This window comes from Dryas octopetala, chromosome 6 (genome assembly GCF_963921425.1).
Source record: "Dryas octopetala chromosome 6, drDryOcto1.1, whole genome shotgun sequence".
In the NCBI taxonomy this organism is placed as follows: Eukaryota; Viridiplantae; Streptophyta; class Magnoliopsida; order Rosales; family Rosaceae; genus Dryas; species Dryas octopetala.
This window is the reverse complement of record NC_141371.1, coordinates 8,928,294-8,953,377: the sequence shown is the minus strand read 5'-3', so window position 1 is coordinate 8,953,377 and position 25,084 is coordinate 8,928,294. Positions and strand designations below refer to the sequence as shown.

The 25,084-nt window shown below is 36.5% G+C and overlaps 5 protein-coding genes across 11 annotated transcripts; 3 read left to right on the top strand and 2 right to left on the bottom strand.

Annotated features, from left to right (window-relative positions):
* Positions 1 to 4,388: 4,388 nt before the first annotated feature.
* On the bottom strand, positions 4,389 to 6,407 carry LOC147282076 (putative F-box/FBD/LRR-repeat protein At4g03220). Its single transcript, XM_086248173.1, has 3 exons — positions 5,421 to 6,407; positions 4,772 to 4,969; positions 4,389 to 4,682 (listed from the first exon to the last, which is right to left on the bottom strand). The coding sequence occupies exons 1-3, from the start codon at positions 6,405 to 6,407 to the stop codon at positions 4,389 to 4,391; spliced, it is 1,479 nt and encodes a 492-aa protein (XP_086104299.1).
* A 4,028-nt stretch (positions 6,408 to 10,435) lies between these two features.
* LOC147282075 (F-box/FBD/LRR-repeat protein At2g04230-like) lies at positions 10,436 to 13,598 on the top strand. Of its 7 annotated transcripts, none has more exons than XM_086248249.1 (5): positions 10,436 to 10,611; positions 10,729 to 11,051; positions 11,194 to 12,385; positions 12,768 to 12,938; positions 13,061 to 13,598. In XM_086248249.1, exons 3-5 carry the CDS (start codon positions 11,291 to 11,293, stop codon positions 13,337 to 13,339), a joined length of 1,545 nt encoding a protein of 514 aa, XP_086104375.1. In that variant the 5' UTR covers positions 10,436 to 10,611; positions 10,729 to 11,051; positions 11,194 to 11,290; the 3' UTR covers positions 13,340 to 13,598. The 7 variants fall into 7 exon arrangements, with proteins under 7 accessions (XP_086104375.1, XP_086104379.1, XP_086104378.1 ...); XM_086248253.1 differs by lacking the exon at positions 10,436 to 10,611 and having other exon boundaries at positions 10,623 to 11,051; positions 11,194 to 11,879; positions 12,126 to 12,385; XM_086248252.1 differs by lacking the exon at positions 10,436 to 10,611 and having other exon boundaries at positions 10,623 to 11,051; positions 11,194 to 11,879; positions 11,958 to 12,385.
* A 933-nt stretch (positions 13,599 to 14,531) lies between these two features.
* Positions 14,532 to 16,019, top strand: LOC147282074 (uncharacterized). The gene is made up of 2 exons (XM_086248172.1): positions 14,532 to 14,576; positions 15,636 to 16,019. The coding sequence occupies exons 1-2, from the start codon at positions 14,532 to 14,534 to the stop codon at positions 16,017 to 16,019; spliced, it is 429 nt and encodes a 142-aa protein (XP_086104298.1).
* A 3,643-nt stretch (positions 16,020 to 19,662) lies between these two features.
* LOC147282073 (putative F-box/FBD/LRR-repeat protein At1g78760) lies at positions 19,663 to 21,558 on the top strand. The gene is made up of 3 exons (XM_086248171.1): positions 19,663 to 20,704; positions 20,996 to 21,169; positions 21,307 to 21,558. The coding sequence occupies exons 1-3, from the start codon at positions 19,694 to 19,696 to the stop codon at positions 21,556 to 21,558; spliced, it is 1,437 nt and encodes a 478-aa protein (XP_086104297.1). The 5' UTR covers positions 19,663 to 19,693.
* A 1,575-nt stretch (positions 21,559 to 23,133) lies between these two features.
* Positions 23,134 to 25,084, bottom strand: LOC147282072 (F-box/LRR-repeat protein At4g14103-like). Its single transcript, XM_086248169.1, has 3 exons — positions 24,050 to 25,084; positions 23,552 to 23,725; positions 23,134 to 23,424 (listed from the first exon to the last, which is right to left on the bottom strand). The coding sequence occupies exons 1-3, from the start codon at positions 25,082 to 25,084 to the stop codon at positions 23,134 to 23,136; spliced, it is 1,500 nt and encodes a 499-aa protein (XP_086104295.1).

The window sequence follows — 25,084 nt, the reverse complement described above, 5'->3', positions numbered from 1 at the left end:
TTTGCCTTCAAAGTGGGTACCTCTCTGGCATCTTTGAGATTTAGCTGGTAACTCACATGTATGTATGCTACATTATTGTCTGACTGTTTCACAGTGGATTCACCTTATCAATCATCATTCCCTCATATTGATTAATGATAAATGCAAGGAAATCTTTTGAAACTACTGGGGCACATGGAGAACAAGTTGACAAGAAATTGAAAGATAAACCACTTTAATTATAAAATTTGTCTTCAATATGTTACAAACTTACAATATGATCCGATGGTATAAGGAAAAGCAAAAAAAACTGAAACATAAAGAAAATGAAATTAAAAGCATTTGAACCTCCAGTAATCATACGTAAAGTGGCTCATTAGACTTCAGAAAAGTCTCAGACCCAAAAAGAAAGAAAGACATCAAGAAATTCATGGTACATACTACATAGCCAGTGCCTTGTGAGTCAGTTGTGACCACTGATTGGAATTGGTGTCAATTGTTCTTGCGAGAAGGCGCTTATGGCTGGTATTTTTCATAAATTCTCATAATTAATTTCCTTCACATTAATGTGGAAGTTCATGGCTAGCCAGGCTTGCATTGAACAACATCCATCAACCCTTCTACATGTTTCAGGGGCTCTCACAATCATGGTAAGCTTTCCCAACAATTAGACCTTGTAAATTGTTGTGCCAACATATCTGGAGCAGTAATGAAAAAGTTAGAAGCCTAGAATGAGAGGATAGATACCTTTTGACATATATAGTTGGTGATGAATGAACTATGATGACCATTTGGATACTAAACTTCATTGCTTATCAGATAATCTAGTGCAAATATTAAAATTGCTGAATTGAATGATGAACATCAAGTTTCAACATTATCATACCATTTAAGCTCACTGACCAAAGAGGCAACAAGCTTAGCAACTATTCCTTAGAAAAATTGATAGTCTCTCTACTCTAAAAATATGCGATTCTTTATGTGTTTCTAGAAAAGCCTAACAAAGATGTATAATTTACACATAAGACTGCATATACACTTAGATTCCTATTAGCAAAAAACCACAATAGAAGAAGAAATCTATTAGGCAGAACATCTTAGAATAGAAATCCATGAATTAAATCTAATTTGTTCTCTGAATAGCAAATGAATAAAGATGCTCGCCTGGCCTCCACTTTGCTTTCTTAGTAGGAAGAGTAATCAATGTCTTCCCTCCTAACTCAATTGAACATTAATTAAATACGTAAGTATGTCTGCAATACCACCAATGAACAATTGACATACACAAATGAAAGCATAGAGGTGATCCGACCGAAATGATTAGCAACGACAGAGACAAAAAAGAATCGCAGTCATCAAATAAAATTAAAAAAGCACCAACAAAGGAGATTAGTTTACAACACCAGAGATCCGAAAAGAATACAAAAAAATTTATAAAAAAATCAATTATAGACCAAACTAACCAAGTGATAGGCGCCCCACTGGACCATCGATGTTTGCCCACCAGAGAGCACGAGTGGGCAAAGCGACGGAGAAGGGGAGCGCAGGTGGGAAGGGAGAAGAAACGACGTCAATCGTGGATTTGTGTTAAACTGAAATTCAGTTTTCTTTGGTTTATTTTAATAATTGAAAATTAATAAAAAGAATAAAAATGTGAATTGTATTTGGTGATGTGGTTGTCCACCTAAGCAGCCACATCAGATGGTATAAAATTATGGTACAAGAAGATGGTAAGAGTAGCATTATTGTTTCTCAAAAGACTGGGAAATTTCTCCGGGCTAGAGATGAGAATTTTCCCCATAAACCCGATCCTTGCGGGGACCCGCCCCGTTTTCCCGTTTAATATTACATTTTTATTTTTGTACTAAATTTTTAATTGTTAGCTTTAATTCTTGTTTCTTTTTAAAGTTTATTGTTATTAATTTGTGGTTTTAAATTGACATATCATAATATTGTGTGTTTAATTTTAGTGTATTTTGGGTGTGCTATATTCAAGGAATTAAATTTCAAAATTTTCGGCAAAATTTCGCCGAAAATTTCATTTTTTTAGGGTGTCGAAATCGAAACACATATTTAATAATTTTTCAGAAAAATTTTGCCAAAATTTATCGAAATTTTTGAAATTTATCGAAATTTACCGAAATTTATCGAAATTTACCGAAATTTACAGAAATTTACCGAAATTTTTCGAAATTTACCGAAATTTACCGAAATTTATCAAAATTTACCGAAATTTATCGAAATTTACCGAAATTTTCGAAATTTATCGAAATTTATCGAAATTTACCGAAATTTACCGAAATTTATCGAAATTTACCGAAATTTTCATATTTTCTATTTTCTCCAACTTTAGAAATTCACAAAAAATAGCTCGAGACTCCAAATAATTCACCGAAAAATTCTACGAACTCGTATTGATGAGTACTAATTTCCTATAACCTCAAAATAGTCAAATTGATTTCAAAAAAATTATGAAAAATCCTAATCTTATAATTTAATTCTGAAAAAAATAATAATTGTCAAATTCTTGAATTTTCATTTTCTCAAATTCATTTCCACACAACTAAGCTCTAGAACCACAACCAAAGGTCTAAGTTAGTTAAAATAAATTTAAAGAAATTTCTAATTCCTTAAACCTTAAAACAAATTTGAAAAATTTAAGTAACAAAATTACCGTAAGCCAAAATTTGGGTTGTTACACTTAGTGAAGACAAAGTTTGGCTAAGTAAGAGACACGGGAAAAAAGGAAGGAAAGATAAAAAATAAAAATAAAAGACTGAAGAGAGATGCACGGGGAAAAAAAGTAAGGAAAGATAAAAAATGAGGGGTGGTTTGGGGCCTTTGGGCAATTGGAAAGAAGAAAAAAAAAGTTTGAGATTTCTTTTAGTTATTTTAAACCTTAAACTTTAATACATTTCTATATAAAAAAATAATTAAAAGTATCCTAAAGGGCTTAAAACCTAATATCCTAAAAAATATAGAGTATATAGGGTTTAATGTATAGATTATAGAGTATAAAGAGTATTAGGGTATATAAAATATATAGAGTATTAGGGTTTAGATTTTAGTGTATAATTAAATTATACAGTATAAAGAATATACTAATTTTGTTTATTCATTATACTAATTTTATTTAACAGTATTTGCTCCAGCGGACATTATATTCACCTTATATCACATGAAACATACTATATAATTTGATTTTTTCAATATTTTTTATCAATTTAGTAGATAATATGTTAAATAAACATATAGTAAAGTTTCATTCAAAATTTCCGTATTTTGATAGCAATTTACGTCATTTCCATCTAATTTCTGTCGAAATTTAAAAATCTTCGAAATTTCCGTCGAAATTTCCATCGAAATTTTCTCGAAACTCGAAATTTTATTCCTTGGCTATATTACATTTTTGTGATTATTCCTATTATTTTAGTAGGGAAAAAATATTTCAAAAAATGGATACAAGGCCCCATATACCTGATGGGGTCCCCGTTAACCCGACAGGCAGGGATGGGGATTGCATCCCCAGCATCGCCCCGGCGCCCCGCCCAGGCCTATTGCCATCCCTTCTTCGGGTGTCTCCATTACAAACCATTTTGAAGACCCAAAACACAAATTTGTGCCGAAGCAATTGGATCCAAACCCGCCAAAGGAGTCGAGCCTACATTTGAATATTTTTAGTCAAACCATTTCTATATGCCCGACACACGTAAACAACGTGATCGAATAGTTGAAAGTGGCTGACTTGGTTTCAACTTTCAACAACCCTTCAAATGTGGGGACCCAGTATAGTAATAGTTGTTGTGTAGCCAACCAATGACGGGACCAAAAACTTGTAAATACAGGGGAGAGAAATGGTACTTTACACTGTTTACAAGCAACCTCTAAAGTCTAAAGTTCATAATCTTCTGATCGGTGAAAATATCAAGCTAAATCAGATTTTGCACCCATTTAGTTTGGGTCTTTTTATTTACAATATCCAAAATTCTACAATGTACACCTTAATTTTAGATTTATATTTTAATTTTTATCCACATTTTCTTATGTGATAACTGATAAGTGATGAAGTCTTAATTCTTTTTCTGTTATATGTTATGTCAAATTCACGCCTAAACATTTATCACATGTCATGTAAGAAATTACTTGGTTCAGTTAAATCTGTTCAGTTATAGAGTATCACTAGTGAAAACAAATTTAAAGTTGAAATGTATCAAGATAGGGTTTTCACATCCAAAAAAATGTCACACTACTGTATCAATCAACATTAAAGCTAGGTAACAGAATTACAATATAAATATGTCCTAGCCTTTTGATGGTAACCAAAAAATTGATTTGAATTATAATAGTTGAAGGTTTTTTTATCCTTCTACCGTAACCAAAAATAATATGGATCCTTTCGATAAATAATTTTAAACTTTCTTTCTTTTCAGCTTTTTTCTTGGACAACTGATCGGCTTTCCCTGTAAGAGAATTGTTGCAGTGGAAATCGTCTTGCTTTTCCTTACCATCTCCACAACATTTGATTGTTGGGGTCCTTCTGAATAAAGAATGACCATAAACTTCAAATTCTGAGCATTCTCCAAAATGTACCTTGCTAACTCCAATTCATTACTACCATTCGAAAGCTCTATTGTTACCTCCTTAAGATGATAGATAAATTGAAGGTTTTGGGATTTCCAGTATCCCATGTCAAACCCAGATGACTGGATAATCAACAAGAAAATCAATCAAAAGAATATAAAGACTAACAAATTAAAAATTATTTGGCAAACATAAGTATATATTAACTTACAATATTAGCATCTTTCATAGGGTTGAATGAGGAGGATGGATCAGATTTTAGGCACAAAGTACTCAAAGTGGTCATTCCTCTAAGATAAGAGACCATTCCCGGGATTAGATCATCACTCAAGCTCTCAACAAGCTTACCCAAATAACATATATTATTTAATGGTACATCTTGTAAAAGTAGATCGAGCCTGAATAGAGCCTGCAATATGGTTATACTAATTAATTTCGAATAGAGAAAGGTAGATAATTAATTATAACAAAAGACAGTAACAAAGTTTGCTCTTTGTCCCAAAAGAAAAGAAAAGAAAAAAGTAAGCTAAGTTCAAAAAAATTGCAATAAACTTCCTAACATTTAGATGGATAATAATAACCAAAGTATAACCAAACACATTGCTTCCATTGCTTTAAACCAAAAAGGAAAAAAAAAAAAAAAAACCTTTGTTTCTCAAGTTTTACTTCTCTGAGAGAGGGGAATCTTTTCACTTTACTTCATTTTCAAATAAATTGTATGTTTCAAACTAACTTTTTTTTGGACAGTACCAACTGAAAAAAAGTAATAAAACCTTTCAACTTAGAACTCAAGACTTTACGTACATACATGGCATTCAAACAAATGTTGATCGAGCATAAATTATATATCTACTCATTACCTTTGTGGTCTCTTTGTTCAGAATAAGAACTTTAACACTGCTTACACTGCAAAGAACTTCAAATATGTTGGTAAAATCATCTACCGTAGGATTCAGAAAAATCTCAGCTTTTTCTAAACACTTTACCGCCAGATTTCGGTCGCTTATGAATATCCCACTCCATTTGAAATTTTTAAGATTTGGGGCAAAGATATTTAACGATCTGCTGCAAGGCAATGAACCAAGACCCCACTCTATATGCATGTCTTCAAGTTTCTCGCCTGAGATGTTAAGATGGCAGAGGCCATAGTCATAACCAGAGGGTATCATTTCCTGCAGAAAAGTAAATGATTCCAAAGACGAGCTTTCAAGGGTGATACATTCTACCCCGTGAATATTTTCAAGCCATAATTCCTTAAAGAATTTGCAGGAACATGAGATCCATTTGCAGAAGAACTCCCCGCGTAATATTTTAACATTTCTCATCTTCAAACGTTGGAGATTAGGGAAACAATCCAAGGATGATGGCCACATAACTTTGTTATTACTAAAGTCCACCACTAAAGACCTCAAAGATGAACAAAAATGTAAGCAAGATGGCAATTCTAGCTGATTCACCCAATCTGTAAGGAGTTGAAGGTCAAGCTCAAGCACTTCAAGATTACGTCTAACTGCAGTATGGATCCAATTGAATATTCTAAAAACCTCATCATATTTGCTTCCAGTTTTAATTTCAAAGCGAATACGAAAGTGCACTATCTTATTATCCCCACGATTGATCAAGAACCTATCGAAAGAGTTAAACACCATCAATCGCTTACGATAGGATAATTCCTTCAAGCAGCTTTCATGATCAAAATTCAATGATGGAACTGAGAGAGAAAACTCTCTGCATCTTTTGGACACACAGCCAAGTGGACCAAGTTCTTTGAAGGTGAGGAAAGAAAGAATGTGATGAGCAACTTCGCCTGGAAGATTACTGAATCGGTCGCCTGCAGCAGCTTGCATTGTTGTTGAGATCGAGCAGAGGCGCCGGACACACAGGCCACAAAATCACAAGAATGCAGGCAGCATTACCTACTACAAAAGTACAAAGAGAAAAGGGGATTCTAAGTGCACAAACAAAAATTCTCACTGGAAGATAATTTTGAATTCTAGTGCACAAACAAAACAACAATACCAGTACAAAGGGTTCAAGTTACAAAATTAGTTAGAAGAATCAAACTCATCGATCACTTAATCTAAGTGTTGATGCAAATTTCCGTAAGAGAGATGCAACAACTTAGAATAGATGATCTGGCTGATCTGAAGCCCTGCTGGATGATGAAGTGGAGGTTAAACCGAGATCTTCCTGCACGAACACAAGATCAAAGGAGATGGACCGGTGTGGTACCAGCCAAATACGCTCCGATGATGAAGTCAGTGATGTGTATTTGGAGGTGTTTGTGTAAGAACAAGGAATAACATGTGATGAACTGGGGAGAATGAGGAAGAACAAGGTAAGATCTCCTGGGTTTATTCTCAGCAAGTAGGGGATATTCTGATAGGCTTTTTGGTGAGTGAAGTTGTGTATTAGATCCCCCTTTTTGTGCACATAAGGCAGCTTATATAGGCAAAGAAAATGGTGAGGGGTAAGTTACCTGCATGAGGGTGAATGGTTGAGAAGAGGCCACACGTTCGGTCATGAATAGTGGCATGCACAGCTACTCACCATCTTTACATTCAATGCTGCATTGAATGCAAGGATGGAAGATAAACTGGGATGCCCCAATAGTCATGACTGTGAGCTAGGAAGTCTCATTTGTCAGAGAGTCCTGTCAGGTGCACTTGAGTATGGCGATTCGTCCCAACGTGATCTTCTTTAGAATGACGGTGGGAAGCCGAGCCGATCCGAACACATGTTCTCATGTGTAGAAAAGAAACCCATGTGTGATCGGATCGGACATGGACAAGCCGGCCGAGCCAATCCGGTAGGTAATGATCTCTTCAAGTCGTAGTTGGCTGTGACTAGAATTTGAGAGGATGATCACCAAAGGCCGAGCCGAACCGGGTGTCCACTTCATGATGGATTTCTCCAAGTGTAGAGCAAGTGTTGATAGGTTTGGATCGACAGGAGGCAGTTCCTAGGCCGAGCCGAACCAAATGGTCGAGATAATTCGGTGATGACAAGATTGTCAAAGCAAGTCTGATCATGACCGGTCATTGGGCCGGTCCGGGCCGAGCCGAACCAATGGTCGAGATGATTCAGTGGTGACAAGATTGTCAAAGCGAGTCCAATCATGACTGGTCATTGAGCCGGACCGGGCCGAGCCGAACCAATGGTCGAGATGATCCAGTGGTGACAAGATTGTCAAAGCGAGTCCAATCATGACTGGTCATTGAGCCGGACCGGGCCGAGCCGAACCAATGGTCGAGATGATTCGGTGATGACAAAATTGTCAAAGCAAGTCTGATCATGACCGGTCATTGGGCCGGTCCGGGCCGAGCCGAACCAATGGTCGAGTGATCCGAGCTGAAGATTTTGGAAGTGATGTTCCAGGTTCTACTAGAATGTTTAATGGTTGAGATGTGACGGGAGAAAGATGATCTCCAAATCCGAGCCGAACTGATGGTATCCGAAAAAGATGATCTCTCGAATTTCTGGTGGATCCTAATGTTTGTTCGGATCGGACACGGGTGACCCGGAAGTAAGAGCCGATCTCATATGTACATGTCGTTGGCATTGCTAAGCTGTGATGATGACATAGATGGCTGGGTCTGATCAAGTTGACCATTGAAAAGTCAGAGCAAAAATGGAACCTGGTGTGCCACGTGTTGGTCTGTGATTGGCCATTGAATCCATGTGGATTTATTCACAAACACTAAGCATTAGGAAACTCCTTAAGGTAATATATATAACAAAAATGGCAGTTAGGTTTGGGGTTTCAAAATCATACCTTGAGATCTAGCAAACCTAACACTTCATTTTTGGCTCTTTGCGGTTTAGACAATTGGGAGATAAGAGGAGGCTGAGTGCGATAGCTACAACCATGCGACGGAGAAAGAGGCCAAGAAGGGTTAAATGGGAGGAGCAGTACTGTAGGAGGGTGACACCCTACTTTAGACCTGGGCCCGCATGGCCCGCGCTTAACATGTCATTTGTGTTTGTGCTGTGCCTTAAACAGCCCGGCTCATGAACCTTTTTTTTTTTTTTTTAAGATGAAAAAATTTATCTTAAGATAGTTTTCATTTCTTTCTTATAATTTAATATCAACGTTTTCTTTGGGAGATTTAAATTATTTTGTTGGAAAATTTTTTTTGTTTAAATAATGCTAAATGGTTCGTACTTAATTCTAGCACATTTTATGCTCAAGTTTGTACCGTTCTTGCTAAAAAAAATTGGCCCAATCCATTTATTTGTCTGCTTCGTGCTTATATCGTGCTCGTATCATACTCGTGCCACCCTAATCTATTTGAGTTACACTTCTGCATGTCACATAATCTTCTATTTTTTTAAAAAAATATACATATATATGTGACATACTGTTAAGCAATCCTTATGAGAAATTCCAACTATCAACTCTATGATAACTTGCCAAACTTCCAACCCATATGATATCAATCAATCCTCTTGCCCTTTCATTTAACACTTATTGATACACATTGCGTGGGTCCAACTTGATGAACTACCCTCCAAGTGTATGATCAGTAAGTGTGAATCATATCCCTCTCATTTATAATGAAATGGGCCGGTGGTGAGAGCAACGAGTGTTTTACTCTCATTCAACTCTATTGAATTAGCTGCCGCAAGCTGTGAAGCTCAAGGAACCTGTACTAGTAGAACAGGCTCATCGCATGATCGAGTTGAATAATATATATTGTGAGCAGCAGATTTAGCAATTGCTCATCGCATTCTCTCCTTCCTCGCCTTTGAAGACCTCGCTCGGGTTTGCTGTGTGTCCAAAAGATGCGGACACTTGTGTCTCTCTGTTCCGTACGACGTCCTTGACTTTTGATGATGAAAGTTTCTTGGACTTACCCATGTGGAAGCGATTGAAGGTGTTTTAATTCTTTCGACAGGTTCTTAATCGAATGTGGGGAGACTAAGATACGACACTTTCATATTCGTTGGATTGACTCTGGTTAAGCAATGCAAGACAATTTGATGAGCTTTTCAGAATATGTATGGTGTTAGGATGACCTTAGTCAACTCTGCAATATATGTAGCTTGCAGCAATAACCAATCATGTGCAATGATCGAAAGTGAAGCAGAAGAAAACACCATCAAGTACGTGGGGTCGGCCATCAGACATCTAGTCCCTTGGTTGCATCCTCTAGCATACTCATTTTTCAATGCCGCATGAATGTGGTATCTGAAGAAAAACATGGTCTTTCATCTTATTCAGATGCGCCATTGCCCTCTTTTAATGGTATACGAACTAAGACACTTTTTGCTTTTAATATTATATTTCTAGAATCTTTTAAGTTCGGTATTTTAAGTCCAGGATATTTATATCCTGAATATACAATAATGATCATCCGTACATCACAATTCATGTGCACGAACTGTTCATTCGAAAACACTATTCATGGGTACATTACTATTCACGCATACAGTATTATTCATTTGTACCGTACTATTTATTTGTATGCCACAGAAATCAAGAATAAATTCTGATTATATAATGAGGATCTTCTTGCCCTCATTTTATTTTATGGGATTAAGGATCTTTTGGATTTTAATCAAGTTTTTTTTTTTTTAGGATCAAGACTGGTAATATTTATCACATCATTAATAATTTTTATAATGACAAGATAATAAATAATTAAATAGCTTCACAGTATAGTAGTTAAATTGTAACTGGATATAATTAACATGTATGCTATATTAATCATACATACCATGTATTGATATGCAGTTAAGGAATCAAAAAAGTTACTGAAACAAATAACTAATAGCCACATCATGTGATATATATACATATATATAAATATAAAGCATGTATATATTCCTTAAATCTATGATGAACGCCACTTTGCTGGCTTTCTTTTTGTTTCTCCTTTCTTCTGTCTCTTACTCTTTCAGTCTTTCTACTCTCTCTAAAATCGCCGGAGGCGTGCTTTTCGGCGTGAACACGGCGATCGGGTACCATCGGCGAGATCGGCATCATCGGTGTTCGCGTCTCAAACCCAGACTCCGTTGGACTTTGTTACTGCTGGTGATCTGCTACAGGTACTGGAATAATTCATAGAAGAAAATCATCTTCTATATTTTATTGTATTTATTTAAGAACAGTGGTGCTGATAACGTGTTGTGAAATGATTGGTTAACTGTGATGTGATATAATAGTGTAAATGAAGCAGAGATGGGAGCTCTGTATAATGGCTATTGGTATGTAAATGAAGGCCAGGCACCCTTCCTTATATAGCCATGGAAACAGGGGTCTGGTAAACCCGGATGTGGTGTCTAGTGGACAGCCACTGTACATAATAGTTTACAACACAATTTTCATTTTTCTCAATTATCAATTCTCGTACCGTGTTCTCCTCTTTTCCCCCTCTTGGCCCTGAGCCTGTTCTCTCACCGTCCGTCTCGTTCAAGGAAAGTCTGAACTTCCAAAGCCAAAACAATTGTTGGGTTTCCTCTCATTCTCAAGCTCTCATCTTTTTAAGGTATGATTTCAAAACCCCAAATCCAACTGCCCATTTTTGTAAATTTCTTTTAATGTCATTGCCTCCGATATCTGCCTACATTAAGTCGTTAGTTTGATTTTTCAAAGCAATTTTGTAACTTGAATCCTCTTTTCTTCTGTAGTGACTAGTGGGTGTTGTTGTTTCAAAACTTGAGTCCCTTTCTTCTCTTGGTAGTAGGTACTGCTATTTGCTGCCTGGTAGAGGATCTTGTTTTCATCATGGACCGTAGTAGGCATAAGTTTTTGGCCTCTGCAACTTGTCGGCCTCAAGGAGTTAGAGCTTGTAGTAGTACTACTGAGAGTGTGAGTATTGACAGATTTAGCAATCTTCCAGACCATGTTGCTCATCACATTCTGTCCTTCATTGCTATAACAGACCTCACTCGGTTCGGTTGTGCGTCCAAAAGATGCAGACAACTTTATCTGTCAACTCCATCATTGAATTTTGAATTTTCTGGTTCAAATATATCCACCCGTACTAATTTGAGTTCTTTGGATAGGTTCTTGATGCATCGTGGAGTTAATAAGATACAGGTTTTTCATATATGCTTTCCTGTTTTTGAGATTGATCATTTGAAAGCAAGAACAAGCTTATGTAGACAGGCAAAATCTCGAATGATAACCTGGATCGACAATGCCGTAAAATGTAATGTTGAAGTCCTTCATCTTGAGAGCTATGTATCTAAGCAAAAGTATAAAGTTGAACTCCTCCTTTATCTTCAGAGCTATGTATCTAAGGAGCCACCATTGTTTCCGTCTTCTGTCTTTCTTTGTGGATCTTTGAGGTTTCTATGTGTGGAAATGAGCTGTAAGATTCCTGAAGCACCTTCACTTGCTTCTTTCTCTAATCTTGAATTCTTAAGGTTCCACTTTGTTACTATATCAGATGAGGGGATTTTCAAACGGATCTCATGTTGCTGCAAATGCATTAAGGAATTACATCTTGATCATGTTAATGGGATACAAAATGTCACCATTGAAAGTTCCTCTTTGAAATCATTTAGTTTTGAGCATACTGATCTCAGGGATCATATCTGCCATCTTAACATCTCAGGTGAGAGAGTCGAAGAGATACATATAGACTGGCAATTTGATTCACCTAACAACAAATCGTTGAATATACTTGCTCCAAATCTTAAATATCTGAAATTGGAAGGGAGTTTGTCGACTCACCAAAATCTGGGGAAATTAATGTGTTTAGAAAAAGCTGAGCTTCTGCTGGTGCCTGAAGCAGATGAACTTAACATTCTGTTTAAGGTTTTTTGCAGTATAGGCAGGGCTGAAGTTCTTATTCTAAACAAAGAGACCACAATGGTAAAGAGACACTACTCTTGGCTTTTTTTTTTTTTAGATCGTATATAATCTTTTACATCCTGACAATAAGAGTTAGTTAATTTATTTATCTTATCTTCAGATGAATGATGACACTGCTTTTACATTAATATTGGTCACACTTGCTAGAATGAAAATACATTTTTATGCCTCTAGGTTGGTTTGAATTGTCAGTCTGAAATACTTTGTAATAATAATTGTCAACTGAAGTAAATTGACAAATATGACATAGAGTTTCAACTCTTGACTATTTATGGATTATTGAATCAACTTGATTTTGGTAAAATATTGCATATGTTTCTTTTATTACAGTTGTTGCAGCATTTTTGGGTTTCCCGTATTTAATTGTATTTATAACTTGCAGGCTTTGTTCAAGGGGGGTTCCATGCCAGCATCATTAGAGAATGTTTGTTATTTGTGTATGCATGTTGGGAGCTTGTTTGATTCCCTAATCCCAGCAATGGTCTCTCTTTTTGGAGGAATGCCTAATTTGAGTACTTTAGACATAAAGTCTTACCCTCTCTCTAAAGCTGATGTAAGTGAAAGACATGCCTCTGTCTCTCTCTCTGCGTTATTTTTTGATTTGTCATTATTAACTTCTTGTAATTATTCTTGAGGTTTTCAATTCATTTGTTTGTTGCATTATTGTCTTTCCAGTGTTCTGGGTTTGATATGGGATATTGGAAGTTGCAAAACCTTGCTTTTATCGATCAGCTTAAGGAGGTAACCATAGAGCTTTCCTATGGGTCTAATGGAATTGAGTTTGCAAGGTATATCCTCGTGTATGCCCAGAATTTGAAGAAAATGGTGATTGTTCATTCACCCGAACAGTCTAATGCTACAAGGAAGTTAAATATAAGCAAGATGACAACCAATGCCACACTTGTCTTTCAAGAAGATCCAAAAAGAAGTTTTGAAGAGCAAGGAGATTGGTAAATCTGATAAACCTGAAGTAGTTTACGATGGTTATCTTTTCTCCTCCAGAGGGCTCAACAAGAGAAACAATCTCTCTCCAACTTTACTGTACGGTTTCAATATATTCAAAACATTAGGCATATTGTCCCCATAAGAGGGTATGGTCGATTCATTTTGGCATTCTATTGAATGAGGGAAAAATCTTTAATATGTACATCTATATTATTTGGTTAGTTGTACTGTTTCAATCTATGGATGCACATGTTGGTTTGGTTTGGTGTACTGGTTCGTCTGACTCAATTGAGTAATCAAGAAGACATTGTAGTAACTTTGAGGATATATGGTGAATTAAAGGACCTCCACTTAAGGTTGAGCCATTTGTTCCTATGTTGGCTTTGTCTTTTTATGGGAGTTTTCTGGTAAATCTACAATTATAGTTCACTGAGGCCTGACAAATGGGCACTGGAACTATAAATCATAATAGTAGGGCACAGGCTTTGTATAGCACATTATGAGGTCTTTTTGGGTGATGCCTTAAGTTGAAGGATGTCGGAGGTCCTTTACATTTGATTTAGAATTGAATCAAATGACCTTTCTGCTAGATTACCAAGTCTTTGGGTATAAATGCTCATAAAGCCCTGTGCAAACAAAGCCTAGAGGAAAAGAAACTCTAGGCAAATAAGGAGCAAACTGGGTAAACACCTAGAATAAATAACACACAGCAAGCTACCCAAAATGGAGGCAACACAAGAAACTAGCCAACCAACAGAACTAGACCTCGGAATATTCCAATCCTGAGCAACCACCAAATTAGACACAGAAGGATGAATAAGAGATAGAACATTGCATTACAAAAACAAAGCCAACTACATGCAGTTTAAAAGTGCAACACAAAGATAATGCAATTTAACATCTGCTTAAATTGCAAAAACAGAACCAAGAGCCAAAGACACCCACATTCCAAATACAACAATAAAAAAACTCATCACCTATTCCAACATACTGTGCACTTGTTTTTACTTTTCATTTTTCTTGTTTGAGAAATATCACCAAGGCAACAGCCCAATATAAAACCATGTACATAGATCTGCTCAAAGCCTAGCAATTTGGTCCTTCATGCATTTCATTCGCACAAGGTTTCCATATTAAGTTTATAACACAAATAAATTCTAAAATGATAACACAACTTTCTTTCTCCTCTCATTCAACAGGCATGGCCACAATGATCTTCCAACATACAGTCACTTCCTCTCCTTCCGTAAGGAAGTTTGGAAAGAATTTTAATTATATTCACTACTATTTTCCATTTTCTTCCGCAAATTCAATTTGTGTACATTACTGAACATTGCAAACAGCATTGCTTACAAATTAAACCATGACAATTTAAGCTTTTGAAAAAGCTAAAAACTTCACAAAACTCCTCAAAATAGCTACTGAAAGCAACTATTAAACAACAATTAAATTTGCTGCATTATTCTTGATAGACATTGCCATCAGAAAGGGAAGACAACCATTGAGAGAATACACTTCCATTGCAATGATCCAACATCTCTAAAACCCCTTTACATCTGTTCAGCTATGAGCGATTTATGACCACAGTAGAAGACAGATAAATCATTTTTTTTTTAGTTGGTAGAAAAATCGAAATCAGAAACCTCTAGTCCCAAAACCTCAGATATATCATTTTTTATTGATTAAGGCTTTGGATCTAAACGTGCGTATGCTTAAAACAGCGTACGAACTTGGAACACCAAACACTTAAATAGAGCATCAATAGTGAAGTGGCCGAACTCGGTGCATGACTAGCTAGTCTAGCTATGCTAATTCTGCTAAAAAAAAATTAATACATATTATATAAAGAGTGCTGCTATTTGCACACCCTTTTTTTTCTTTTTGCACACCCTTTTGTTAAAAAACAATAAAAAATTAAAGGAAAAGACCACACTCACCCTCACCCAACACACCCCAACTCCATTTTTTCTCTTTTGCACACCCCATCAACAGACAAAAAAAAACACACACACCCAGCCACACACACCCCCCTTCATCTCCCTCACCCGACCACACCCACCCACCCACGCAGCCCTCTGTCCGCTCGCCCAATCACCACCGCGCGCAGCACCACCTTCCTCGCAGCACCACCACCGCGCGCCACCACTAACCACCATCTTCCTTTCTCTCCGCATGCGCCCCTCCTCGGCTCCTCCATCTCTCTCTCTCTCCTTCCCTCTCTCCTCTCTCCCTTCTCTCTTCCCTCCCTTTCTCTGTCGACCCGAACCTGTGTTTCAAAGACTTGTTCGTCGAGTGGAACCTGAAGGCACCGCTAGAGGTCATTTACGAAGAGCCCGAAGGTGAAGAAGACGAGCTGGATCTGAATGAGAATGACCCGAATTTGAATCGTCAAAAGGAAGAGAACCGAGTTCTGGGTCTTGAAAGGCACCCTTCGTTGTCTATGTATTACCCGGAGTCGGACTCGGATAGCTCGTCGGACGGCGATGATTCGGCGACCGGAGCTTGGGACTCGCCGGAGAAGAGGTGCTACAAGTGGGAAGAGGAAGACAGAGAAGGGCTGATAGAGATTGCTTTGGATGGTGGCTCGAAGAGAGGCTTGGATTTTCACGTCGAGGAAGAGAATTTGATAGAGATCGATATATCGCCGACGAGAAACAGTGAATTTTGCGGCGAGAAATGGCAGTTTTAGGGAAGGAGAGAGAGTGGGGCCGGGGCTGGGTGGAGGGGAAGGAGGTGGGCTGGAGGGAGGGTGAGACGGGGCTGAGGCTTGGTGGAGGGGAGGGGTGGTGCCGGAGAGAGGAGAGGTGGTGCCGGAGAGAGGAGATGTGGGGATGGGGTGTGTGGGTGAGGGAGTGTGTACGGGGGGGGGGGGGGAGATGGGGGATGGGGTGTGTGATTTTTGGGTGTGTGTTTTTTTTTTTTTCTGTTTAGGAAGGGTGTGCAAAAAGAAAAATAGATGGGGTATAAGGGTCTTTTTTCTTGAGGTTTTTTTTTTTTTTTTTTTTTAAGAAAGGGTGTGCAAAGAGAAAAAAAGGGTGTGCAAATAGCAGCACTCTATATAAAAACCCAACTCATTAAAAGTGTAAAGTTAAGGAAAATAGAAGTAAAATTATGAGCCCAATACAATTAATAATCACTTTTCATTAGCCCATTAGCTCAATACCTTCATGACCTTCATGATTTTTTTTTGGCATAAATTCAATTTAGACACATAACTATATAAGCTATTTCAACGGAATCCATGAATTTTAAAATATTTCAAATATATACCCGATTTATTATCTAAATTGAATAATAAATTTATGTCCATTGATTCGTTGAGAGATCAGTTAAATGACAGCTTGGCTTTTGCTGACCGGGATTACTTGACGATGTGGCGCTATCTCAGCAAACATTTCCTGCCGAATGAGCGACACGAGCCCACAATTTAATAATAATAGAGAGAGTGAGAGTTTGTGAGCCCGTGTCAGGAGTTAGGTGGACCGGTGTCACTCATTTCTTGCCAAATGAGCGACACAGGTCCACCTAACCCCTGATACGAGTCCACAAACTCATAATCTCTTTCTCGCTCATTGAACACAAGTGAGAGATTTATATTTGAATTTAGGAGAAAATGTGATGTTTTTTGGATACTAAATGGTCAGGAGAGCGTTCGAAGAGCGGGAAAGAGGTGATGGGTGTGTGGGCCCGTGTCAAGTGGACATGTATTGCTCATTTGGTGGGAAATGTATGCTGAGTTGGTGCTACGTCGCCAATTAATCCCCGTTAGCAAAAGCCAAGCTGACATTTAACTGATCTCTCAATAAATTGATGGACGAAATTTCATTTTTCAATTTACATAATAAATCAGATGTATATTTGAAATATTTGAAAGTTCGTGAATTCCGTTGAAATAGCATATATAGTTATGTGTATAAATTGAATTTATGCCTTTTTTTTTTTTGTTTTTTCATGTTCCTATATAAATATTTTATATGTATTTTTTTTATTAGAAAAAAAATTGTCTATATTTAGCCCACCCAAATTTTAAATCCCGATTCCGCCGAGACAAATTTAAAATAGAAGAATATCACATCCGAGATAAATATCTTTTTGTAAACTATTAAACTCTTTTTCTTTTCAGTTTCTTTCTTGGCCAACTGCTCGATCTGTTTTTCCTTTAAGAGAAGTGTTGCAGTTGAAGTCATCTTGCTTGTCCCTAGCATCTCCCGCACATTTGATTGTTGGGTCCTTCTGAATGAAGAAGTAAAAATATGTAACGATTTGAAGCCTGGAGGTGAGTCAGATCCCCGGTACTCTATATACATGCATACCTTCAAGTTTCTCACCTGAGAAGTTAAGATGGCAAACTTCGGAGGAATAGCTCCGAGTTTCTGCAAAAAAAAAAAAAAATCGTCAAAGTTTCTACAAAACTAAGAGGATGACGGCCATTCAAAAGGGTACTGAAAGCCGAAGTCCAGCACTAAAGACCTGATCAAAGATGGACAAGATAATAGGCAAGACGGCAATGGTAGCACTTGATATATATGGAGATGAAGGTCAAGCACTTCCACCTTACACCTAACTGCATTATGGATCCAATTGAATATTTTAAAAAGCTCATCATATTGACGTGCAGTTGTTCTATCTAAGTATCGATCAGTCCAACAAATACCAAGGCGCAGTATCTTAGCATCCCCGCGATGAATCAAGAACCTGTTTAAAGAGTTAAACACCCTCGATCGATTCCACAAGGGACGTAATTTCTTCAAGAAACTTAGATTAAAATTCAATGACGGAACCGAGAGACATGAGGGTCTTTAAAATTGAGCAAGGGCAGAATATGATGAGCAACTTCGTCTGGAAGATTAATAAATGGGTTTTAAAATACTTATCTTCGTCGCAGCCTCCCAGTTACCACGTATAACTTACACCTATGTTCTATTTTATCTCGTCAATTACTCTGTAAAAAATATTGACGTGCTGTTAACGGTGACGTGGTGAGCTGGATGTGCGTGTCACATCTTTACTTTTATTTTTGGATTTTTACTATTTTTTTATTTTTATAAATTTTAAAAATTAATTAAAAATAGCTTTAAATTCAGAAAAATACATAAAAAATTTCTATGAACTCATCTTGACTAGTACTAATTTACTATAAAGTCAAAATACTAATTTTCCCTCTAAATGTTTCCAAAAAATTTGACCCTATGGTAAATTAGTATTAGTTAAAGAGTTTAGAATTTCTAAAGAGTCTAGAGTATTTAATTTTCTAGAAATAAATTTCGATTTCCCAAATTTTTTGGAAACACTCAGAGGAAAAATTGGTATTTTGACCTCATAATAAATTAGTACTACTCGAGACAAGTTCGTAGGAATTTTTCATTTATCTTTCTAAGTCCGGAGCTATTTTAAATTAATTTTCAAAGTTTATAAAAATAAGAAAATAGCAAAAATCAGAAAACAAAAGAAAAAATGTGACACGTGGCACACATCCAGCGTGCCATGTCAGCATTTTTTAAGAAGGTTGACGGAACAAGGTAAAATTGGACACGAGATGTAAGTTATATGTGGTAATCTGAAACAAAAAAAACTTTTAGGTGGTAATCTAGAAATGGAAGACAATTTTTTGTGGTAAATCGTAAAATAAGCCTTATAATTAGGCTAAAGTTTGGTTTTGATCCATGTAGTTTAAGTTAAGTTTTACTTTGGTCCATGTAGTTTGAGTTAAGTTTCACTTTAATTTATATAGTTTCAATTGTTATGATTTTGGAACTTAACTCAAACTACGAGGACCAAAATTAGAATAATTGAAACTACATGGACCAAAGTAAAACCTAACTCAAATTATATGGATCAAAATCATACAATTAAAATTACAGAAATCAAAATAAAACCTAACTCAAACAGGACCAAAAGTAAACTTTGACCTTATAATTACCATGTGCCAAGAAGTCTTTGGGTATAAATCCAAGAATCAAGATTAAAAAAATTAGGGTATAAATCAACACAAAAAAAATGTTAATGCTTAAATCAGCCCTAACCCCTTAGTCTCACAGTTCGTCTCATCTCCCAAGTCTCAACTGGAGCAAGAAAAAGTGTTGGGTTTCTTTCCTCTCAAGCTTCATTATCTTATTGAGGTATGATTTTAAAACCCCAAACCCAACTTGTATAGTTCTATTTTCTTTATTTCTTTAACCGGTTGCCTAATAATGCCTAGATTAAGTGATCAGTTTGATTCTTCAAAATAATTTTGTAACTTGAATCTTTTGTCTTTTTTTTCTTCTTCTGTAGTGGGTGTTTTGTTTCTGCACTTGAATCCCCTGCTCTATTTTGGTCCAGCATTCATAGAACGTAGGCATAAGTTACTGGCCTCTACAAGTTATGGGCGTCAGCGGTCAAGGACTTAGAGCCTTTAGTGGTACAACTGAGAGTATGAAGATTGACAGATTTAGTAATCTTCCAGAGGAAGTTGCTCATCACATTCTTTCCTTCCTTCCCATAACAGACCTCACTCGTTTCGGTTGTGTCTCCAAAAACTGCAGAGAACTTTATTTGTCAACTCCTTCGTTAAACTTTCATGAATTTCCAAAGCTGAGTCGATCTTCTGGTAGTAGGCGTTTACGGTTGATGAGTTATTTGGAGAGGTTCTTGTTGGTGCATCGCAGGGTTAATAAGATACAGCGCTTTCATATTGATTGGGTTAATGCTTGTTGGAAACAAACAAACTTCTATGAAGATGAGAAATTTCGAATGATCACGTGGATCCACAATGCTACGAGGTGTAATGTTGAAGTCCTTCATCTTGAGATCAATATGTTTCTGGAGACACTGCCCATTCCGTCTTTCATCTTTCTTTGTGGATCTTTGAGGTCTCTATTTATTGGAGGTTGCTGTTCAATTCCTAAAGCACCCTCACTTGCTTCTTTCTCTAATCTTGAATACTTAAGGCTCAACTGTGTTGATATATCAGATGAAGGGTTTTTCAAATGGATCTCATGTTGCTGCAAATGCATTAAGGAATTACATCTTGAACAAATTCGTGGGGTACAAAATGTCACCATTGAAAGTTCCTCTCTGAAATCATTTAGTTTTAGGCATTATTGCAATACTTGCCATCTTAACATCTCAGGTGAGAAACTTGAAGATATACATATGCACTGGGGATTATCTTGTTCAGGTAGCAACAAGTCGTGTAATATAGTTGCTCCAAATCTTAAATATCTGAAATGGTCAGGGCGTTTCTTGATTCACCAAAATCTGGGAAAGTTAGAGTGTGTAGAAAAAGCTGAGCTTCTTCTGGTGCCTAAAGCAGATGAATTTAACATTCTGTTTGAGTTTCTTTGCAGTATACGCAGGGTTGAAGCTCTTATTCTAAACAAAGAGACCACCATGGTAAAGAGACGCTACTCTTTGATCAGGATATATTTTTTAGGCTTTTACATTAATACTGGTCACACTTGCTAGATTGAAAATTCATTTTTATTGCCTCTAGTTTGATTTGAAATGTCAGTATGAAATACTTTCTAATATTTCGTTGACAGATTAAGTAAATTGACAAAGATGATTGTTGAGTATATAATTGTTGATTATTTGATCAACTTGATTTTGGTTAATATATTATAATTTTTATCATGTTTTTTAAGTGTTTTGGTTCCCTTATTTAATTAAATTTATAACTTGCAGGCTCTGTTCAATGGAGGTTCCATGCCAGCATCATTCAAGAATGTTTGTTATTTATCCCTGCATGTTGGGAACTTGCTTGATTCCCCCCTAGTCCCAGCAATGGTCTCTCTGTTTGGAGGAATGCCTAATTTGAGTACTTTAGACATAAAGTCTTACCCTCATTCTAAATTTGATGTAAGTAAAAGTCCTGCCTCTCTCTCTCTCTCTCTCTACGTTGTTTTTACATTTGTCATTTCAGAATTGGTATGAACTTCTTGTTATTATTCTAGCAATTTTCAATTAATTTGTTTGTTGCATTGTTGCCTTTCCAGGATTCTGACACTGCGTTTAATATGGGATATTGGAAGTTGCAAAACCTTGCTTTTATTGATCAGCTAAAGGAGGTAACCATAGAGCTTTCCGGTGGGTCTAATGGAATTGAATTTGCAAGGTATATCCTTGAGGATGCTCAGAATTTGAAGAAAATGGTGATTGTTCATTCACCCGCACAGTCCAATGCTATAAGGACTTTAAATAAAAGCAAGATAACTTCCAATGCCACAGTTGTCTTTCACAAAAGATGAAAAAAGAATGTATTAGAAGGGTTAGATGGGTTTTCTGATGAAGTTGAAGAAGTTGTTTACAAGGGTTGTCTTTTTCTTCCAAAGGGCTCAACAAGAGAAACAGGGTCTCTTCAACTTTACTATGCAGTTTCAATCCAATCAAAAGTACATTAGGCATTTTGTCCCCATGAGAGGGATAGATATGTAATGTGTACATTTATGTTATTTAGTTTTGCCGTGCTGTTTCAATGTACTGTTTTGTCTTGACTCAATTGAGTAACTAAGAGTACATTGTAGCAAGGTTGAGCCCCTTGTGCTTATGGGAGTTTTCTGTAAAACTGCAACTGCATTTGCAGTTCACTAAACCCTGACAAATGGGCATGGGCCTTGTATGGCAAATTATTACAATTGATTTAGAATTAAATAGTAACCTTGCCGATAAATTACCGTCTTTGGGTAAATGCTCATACTTATATCAGCAATACTTTCTTTATACACACAGGAAGGTTTAAGTTAAATGCATGTGGATGGGATTATACATGAAAGCGTACAAAAATTGGACAAGTGGGGGCCACTTAAAACTAGGAGTCTAGGATGGTAAAAGAAGGTGGTGAACAAGTTCTCACTATCTCAATTTATTCATTACTAGATGTTAGTATCTTTTTTTTTTTTCCATTAATCTCATAACTTGCAACAAATAGAGCCCGACTGTCATCCATTAGATTAAATGGTTATTGTCTGAATCTGTTTATCAAGTACACAAATAAAATAATTTGTACTATATTAACTGATCATTTTATGGAAAAATTATTTTATGTACTACCTCTCTTTAATATAATTTAAATCCATATGGAAGCACTTATATGGATCTTACATTTATTAGAAAGATGATATACAATATGATTAGTTGAAATAGTAGAAAAAGCAATACTCAATGCAAGTTCAAGAGTACCAAAATCAAATTCTAATGCAATTATAAAATTCAAAACATAGATTGTTTATATACATAGGAAAAAGTCCATTTTTACTCACCACAAAAAAGTATTGGTGAACATTACCATCATCATAGATGGGTGACACGTGTCTCACTATTATGGATGGTGGGACACGTGTTTACTATGGTAAGCAAAAATGAATCTCATCATCACAAAAATGTGATGATGAGCATTATCACCATCATGTATGAGTGATACATGTCTCACTATTATGAATGGTGGGACACGTGTCATCTATTCAGTATTGTTCACCACTACCTTTTTGTTATACATTAGATATGTAATACATGCCATTAAACTAATACCATATTACATGCCACTAAAAGTCATACTAACAGAGAAAAAAACAGTGCATTGCCTACATTCCACTAAAAGTTAAAATAGAGTCGTACGTTAAGGTCTTTGCATTGCAAAAACAACGCCAAATACATGCAGTTTAATCGTGCAACACAAAGATAATACAACTTCCAATGATTAAAAAAAAAAAAAAAACTCAAAACAGATTTCTCCCTCCTCTCATTCAATAGAAATGCCACAATGGATCTTCCAACATCCATACTATGGTTGCGATAATTAACATAAATAACTTCTTCTAAAAGTTTCAAACCTGCCATCTTAGTCCTCCTTGCTTTGTTGCTCCTCCTTCATTAACTTGCGAAAAAACAACTGTGGCATTCGAATTCATCCTGCTTTTGTCTAACATCTTTATAACAATAGATTGCTGGGGTAAATAGATTATGACCATTTTCTCCAAATTTGGAGCATACTCGAGCATATACCTTGCTAACTCAACTCCATTAAACCCATTGGAAAGCACTACAGTAACCTCCTTAAGCTGATAAATAAAAGCAAGGTTTTGCAGCTTCCAGTATCCCATATTAAACCCAAATGTCTAAAAAGGAAAGAAGACAACAAGCAAATCAATTGAAGATTTACAAAAATTATCAAAACCAAATCTGAGGAAAGGAAAGCTGCCTTATTTTAAAAGCATGAGAGAGGCAACACAAAATTTAACTTACTTTAGGGTCATGTAGAAGTGGGTTACACTCTATGTATAAAGTACACAAATTAGGCATTCCTCTCAAAAGAGAGACCACTGACGGGACTAGCTCATCAACCAAGCTTCCAATATCCATACACAAATAACAAACATCATCAAATGGAGCTGGCATGGATCCTTCCCTGAACGCAGCCTGCAATGTTATCAAAATCATGTTTCTCAGTTGACTTTTTCATTCTTTTCAACAAAATATAGCATAAACAAAATTTCATTCCTGTAGGTGAGACTATTATTAATTTTGATAGGAAGTGAGACTATTATATATTAATGTAAAAGCAATGCCATCACACAAGCTCAAAACTATATTGAAACAAAAGAAACATATAAATTAGATAACCCTATCATTCCCATGCCACAGAGAAATAATATAAAATAAAGATCAGTCCAAATTGCAAAAAACATAGTTTTTGCCAAAAACCAGAAAAACAAAATTCTGAAGGGTTCCGATTCTCTTTACCTTAATAGTTGCTTCGTTTAGATCAAGAACTCTAACCCTGCATAAACTGCGAAGAACCTCAAATACGTTGTCAAAGTCATCTACTTTAGGCTCCAGAAAAATCTCAGCTTCTTCTAAGCATTCTAATTTTCCCAGATTTGGGTGATTCATCAAATCCCCGGACCATTTCAAATATTTCAGATTTGGGGCAGAAATATTTAACGATTTCTTGCTAGGTGAATGAAATCCCCAGTCAATAAGTATGTCCTCAAGTTTCTCGCCTGAGATGTTTAGACTGTCAATCCACTGCTCACCCACAAGACTAAAACTTTCCAAAGACGAGCTTTGAATTGTGATATTTTTTATCCCATGAACTTCTCGAATAAGTAATCCCTCAATGCATTTGCAGCAACATGATATCCATTTGAAAAGACCCTCGTCTTCTATATTAACATGTCTCAACTCCAAGTATTTTAGATTAGATGAAAAACCAAAGGAGGGCGCTTTACGAAGCGTACAATATATGTCCACCACTAAGGACCTCAAAGATTTGCAAACAAAGACGAAGGACGGAAACAGGGGATCCACCTCAAATGCAGTTGTCATTTGAATATCAAGCTCTTCAACATCACAGTTTACTGCGTTGTGGATCCACGAAATCATTCGAAAATACTCATCATCGCAGAAGCATGGTGTTTCGTTATCATCTACGTAGTGACTAAACCAACGAAGAGAAAAGCATTGTATCTTATTATGACCACGGCGAAAGAAGAACCTATCCAAACAATTCAACAGCCTCTGCCGTTCATCACACGTTGATGTATTATCGATGGAAAATTCATCGAAATCCAACGACGGAGTTGACAGACACAAGTTTCTGCATCTTGTGGACACACAGCCGAAACGAGCGAGGTCTTCTATGGTAAGGAAGGAAAGAATGTGATGGGCAACTTGGTCTGGAAGATTACTAACTCTGTCTAGCAATATTTTGCCCTCACTACAACCTCCTTGACCTTGACAACTTGCAGTTGCCATTAACTTGTTCTTGTGCTCCAT

What these genes read in the sequence shown, in the direction of transcription:
- LOC147282076 (XM_086248173.1), bottom strand. Translation starts at nt 6,407, where the DNA reads ATGCAAGCTGCTGCAGGCGACCGATTCAGTAATCTTCCAGGCGAAGTT. An exon ending in TGAACAAAGAGACCACAAAG is followed by an intron (nt 4,970 to 5,420) that starts GTAATGAGTAGA and finishes ACCATATTGCAG; the next exon opens with GCTCTATTCAGGCTCGATCT. An exon ending in CTATGAAAGATGCTAATATT is followed by an intron (nt 4,683 to 4,771) that starts GTAAGTTAATAT and finishes TTGATTATCCAG; the next exon opens with TCATCTGGGTTTGACATGGG.
- LOC147282075 (XM_086248249.1), top strand. Translation starts at nt 11,291, where the DNA reads ATGGACCGTAGTAGGCATAAGTTTTTGGCCTCTGCAACTTGTCGGCCT. An exon ending in TAAACAAAGAGACCACAATG is followed by an intron (nt 12,386 to 12,767) that starts GTAAAGAGACAC and finishes TATAACTTGCAG; the next exon opens with GCTTTGTTCAAGGGGGGTTC. An exon ending in ACCCTCTCTCTAAAGCTGAT is followed by an intron (nt 12,939 to 13,060) that starts GTAAGTGAAAGA and finishes TTGTCTTTCCAG; the next exon opens with TGTTCTGGGTTTGATATGGG.
- LOC147282074 (XM_086248172.1), top strand. Translation starts at nt 14,532, where the DNA reads ATGGCCACAATGATCTTCCAACATACAGTCACTTCCTCTCCTTCC. An exon ending in CAGTCACTTCCTCTCCTTCC is followed by an intron (nt 14,577 to 15,635) that starts GTAAGGAAGTTT and finishes TGGAACCTGAAG; the next exon opens with GCACCGCTAGAGGTCATTTA.
- LOC147282073 (XM_086248171.1), top strand. Translation starts at nt 19,694, where the DNA reads ATGGGCGTCAGCGGTCAAGGACTTAGAGCCTTTAGTGGTACAACTGAG. An exon ending in TAAACAAAGAGACCACCATG is followed by an intron (nt 20,705 to 20,995) that starts GTAAAGAGACGC and finishes TATAACTTGCAG; the next exon opens with GCTCTGTTCAATGGAGGTTC. An exon ending in ACCCTCATTCTAAATTTGAT is followed by an intron (nt 21,170 to 21,306) that starts GTAAGTAAAAGT and finishes TTGCCTTTCCAG; the next exon opens with GATTCTGACACTGCGTTTAA.
- LOC147282072 (XM_086248169.1), bottom strand. Translation starts at nt 25,084, where the DNA reads ATGGAGCACAAGAACAAGTTAATGGCAACTGCAAGTTGTCAAGGTCAA. An exon ending in TAAACGAAGCAACTATTAAG is followed by an intron (nt 23,726 to 24,049) that starts GTAAAGAGAATC and finishes ATAACATTGCAG; the next exon opens with GCTGCGTTCAGGGAAGGATC. An exon ending in CACTTCTACATGACCCTAAA is followed by an intron (nt 23,425 to 23,551) that starts GTAAGTTAAATT and finishes TTTCCTTTTTAG; the next exon opens with ACATTTGGGTTTAATATGGG.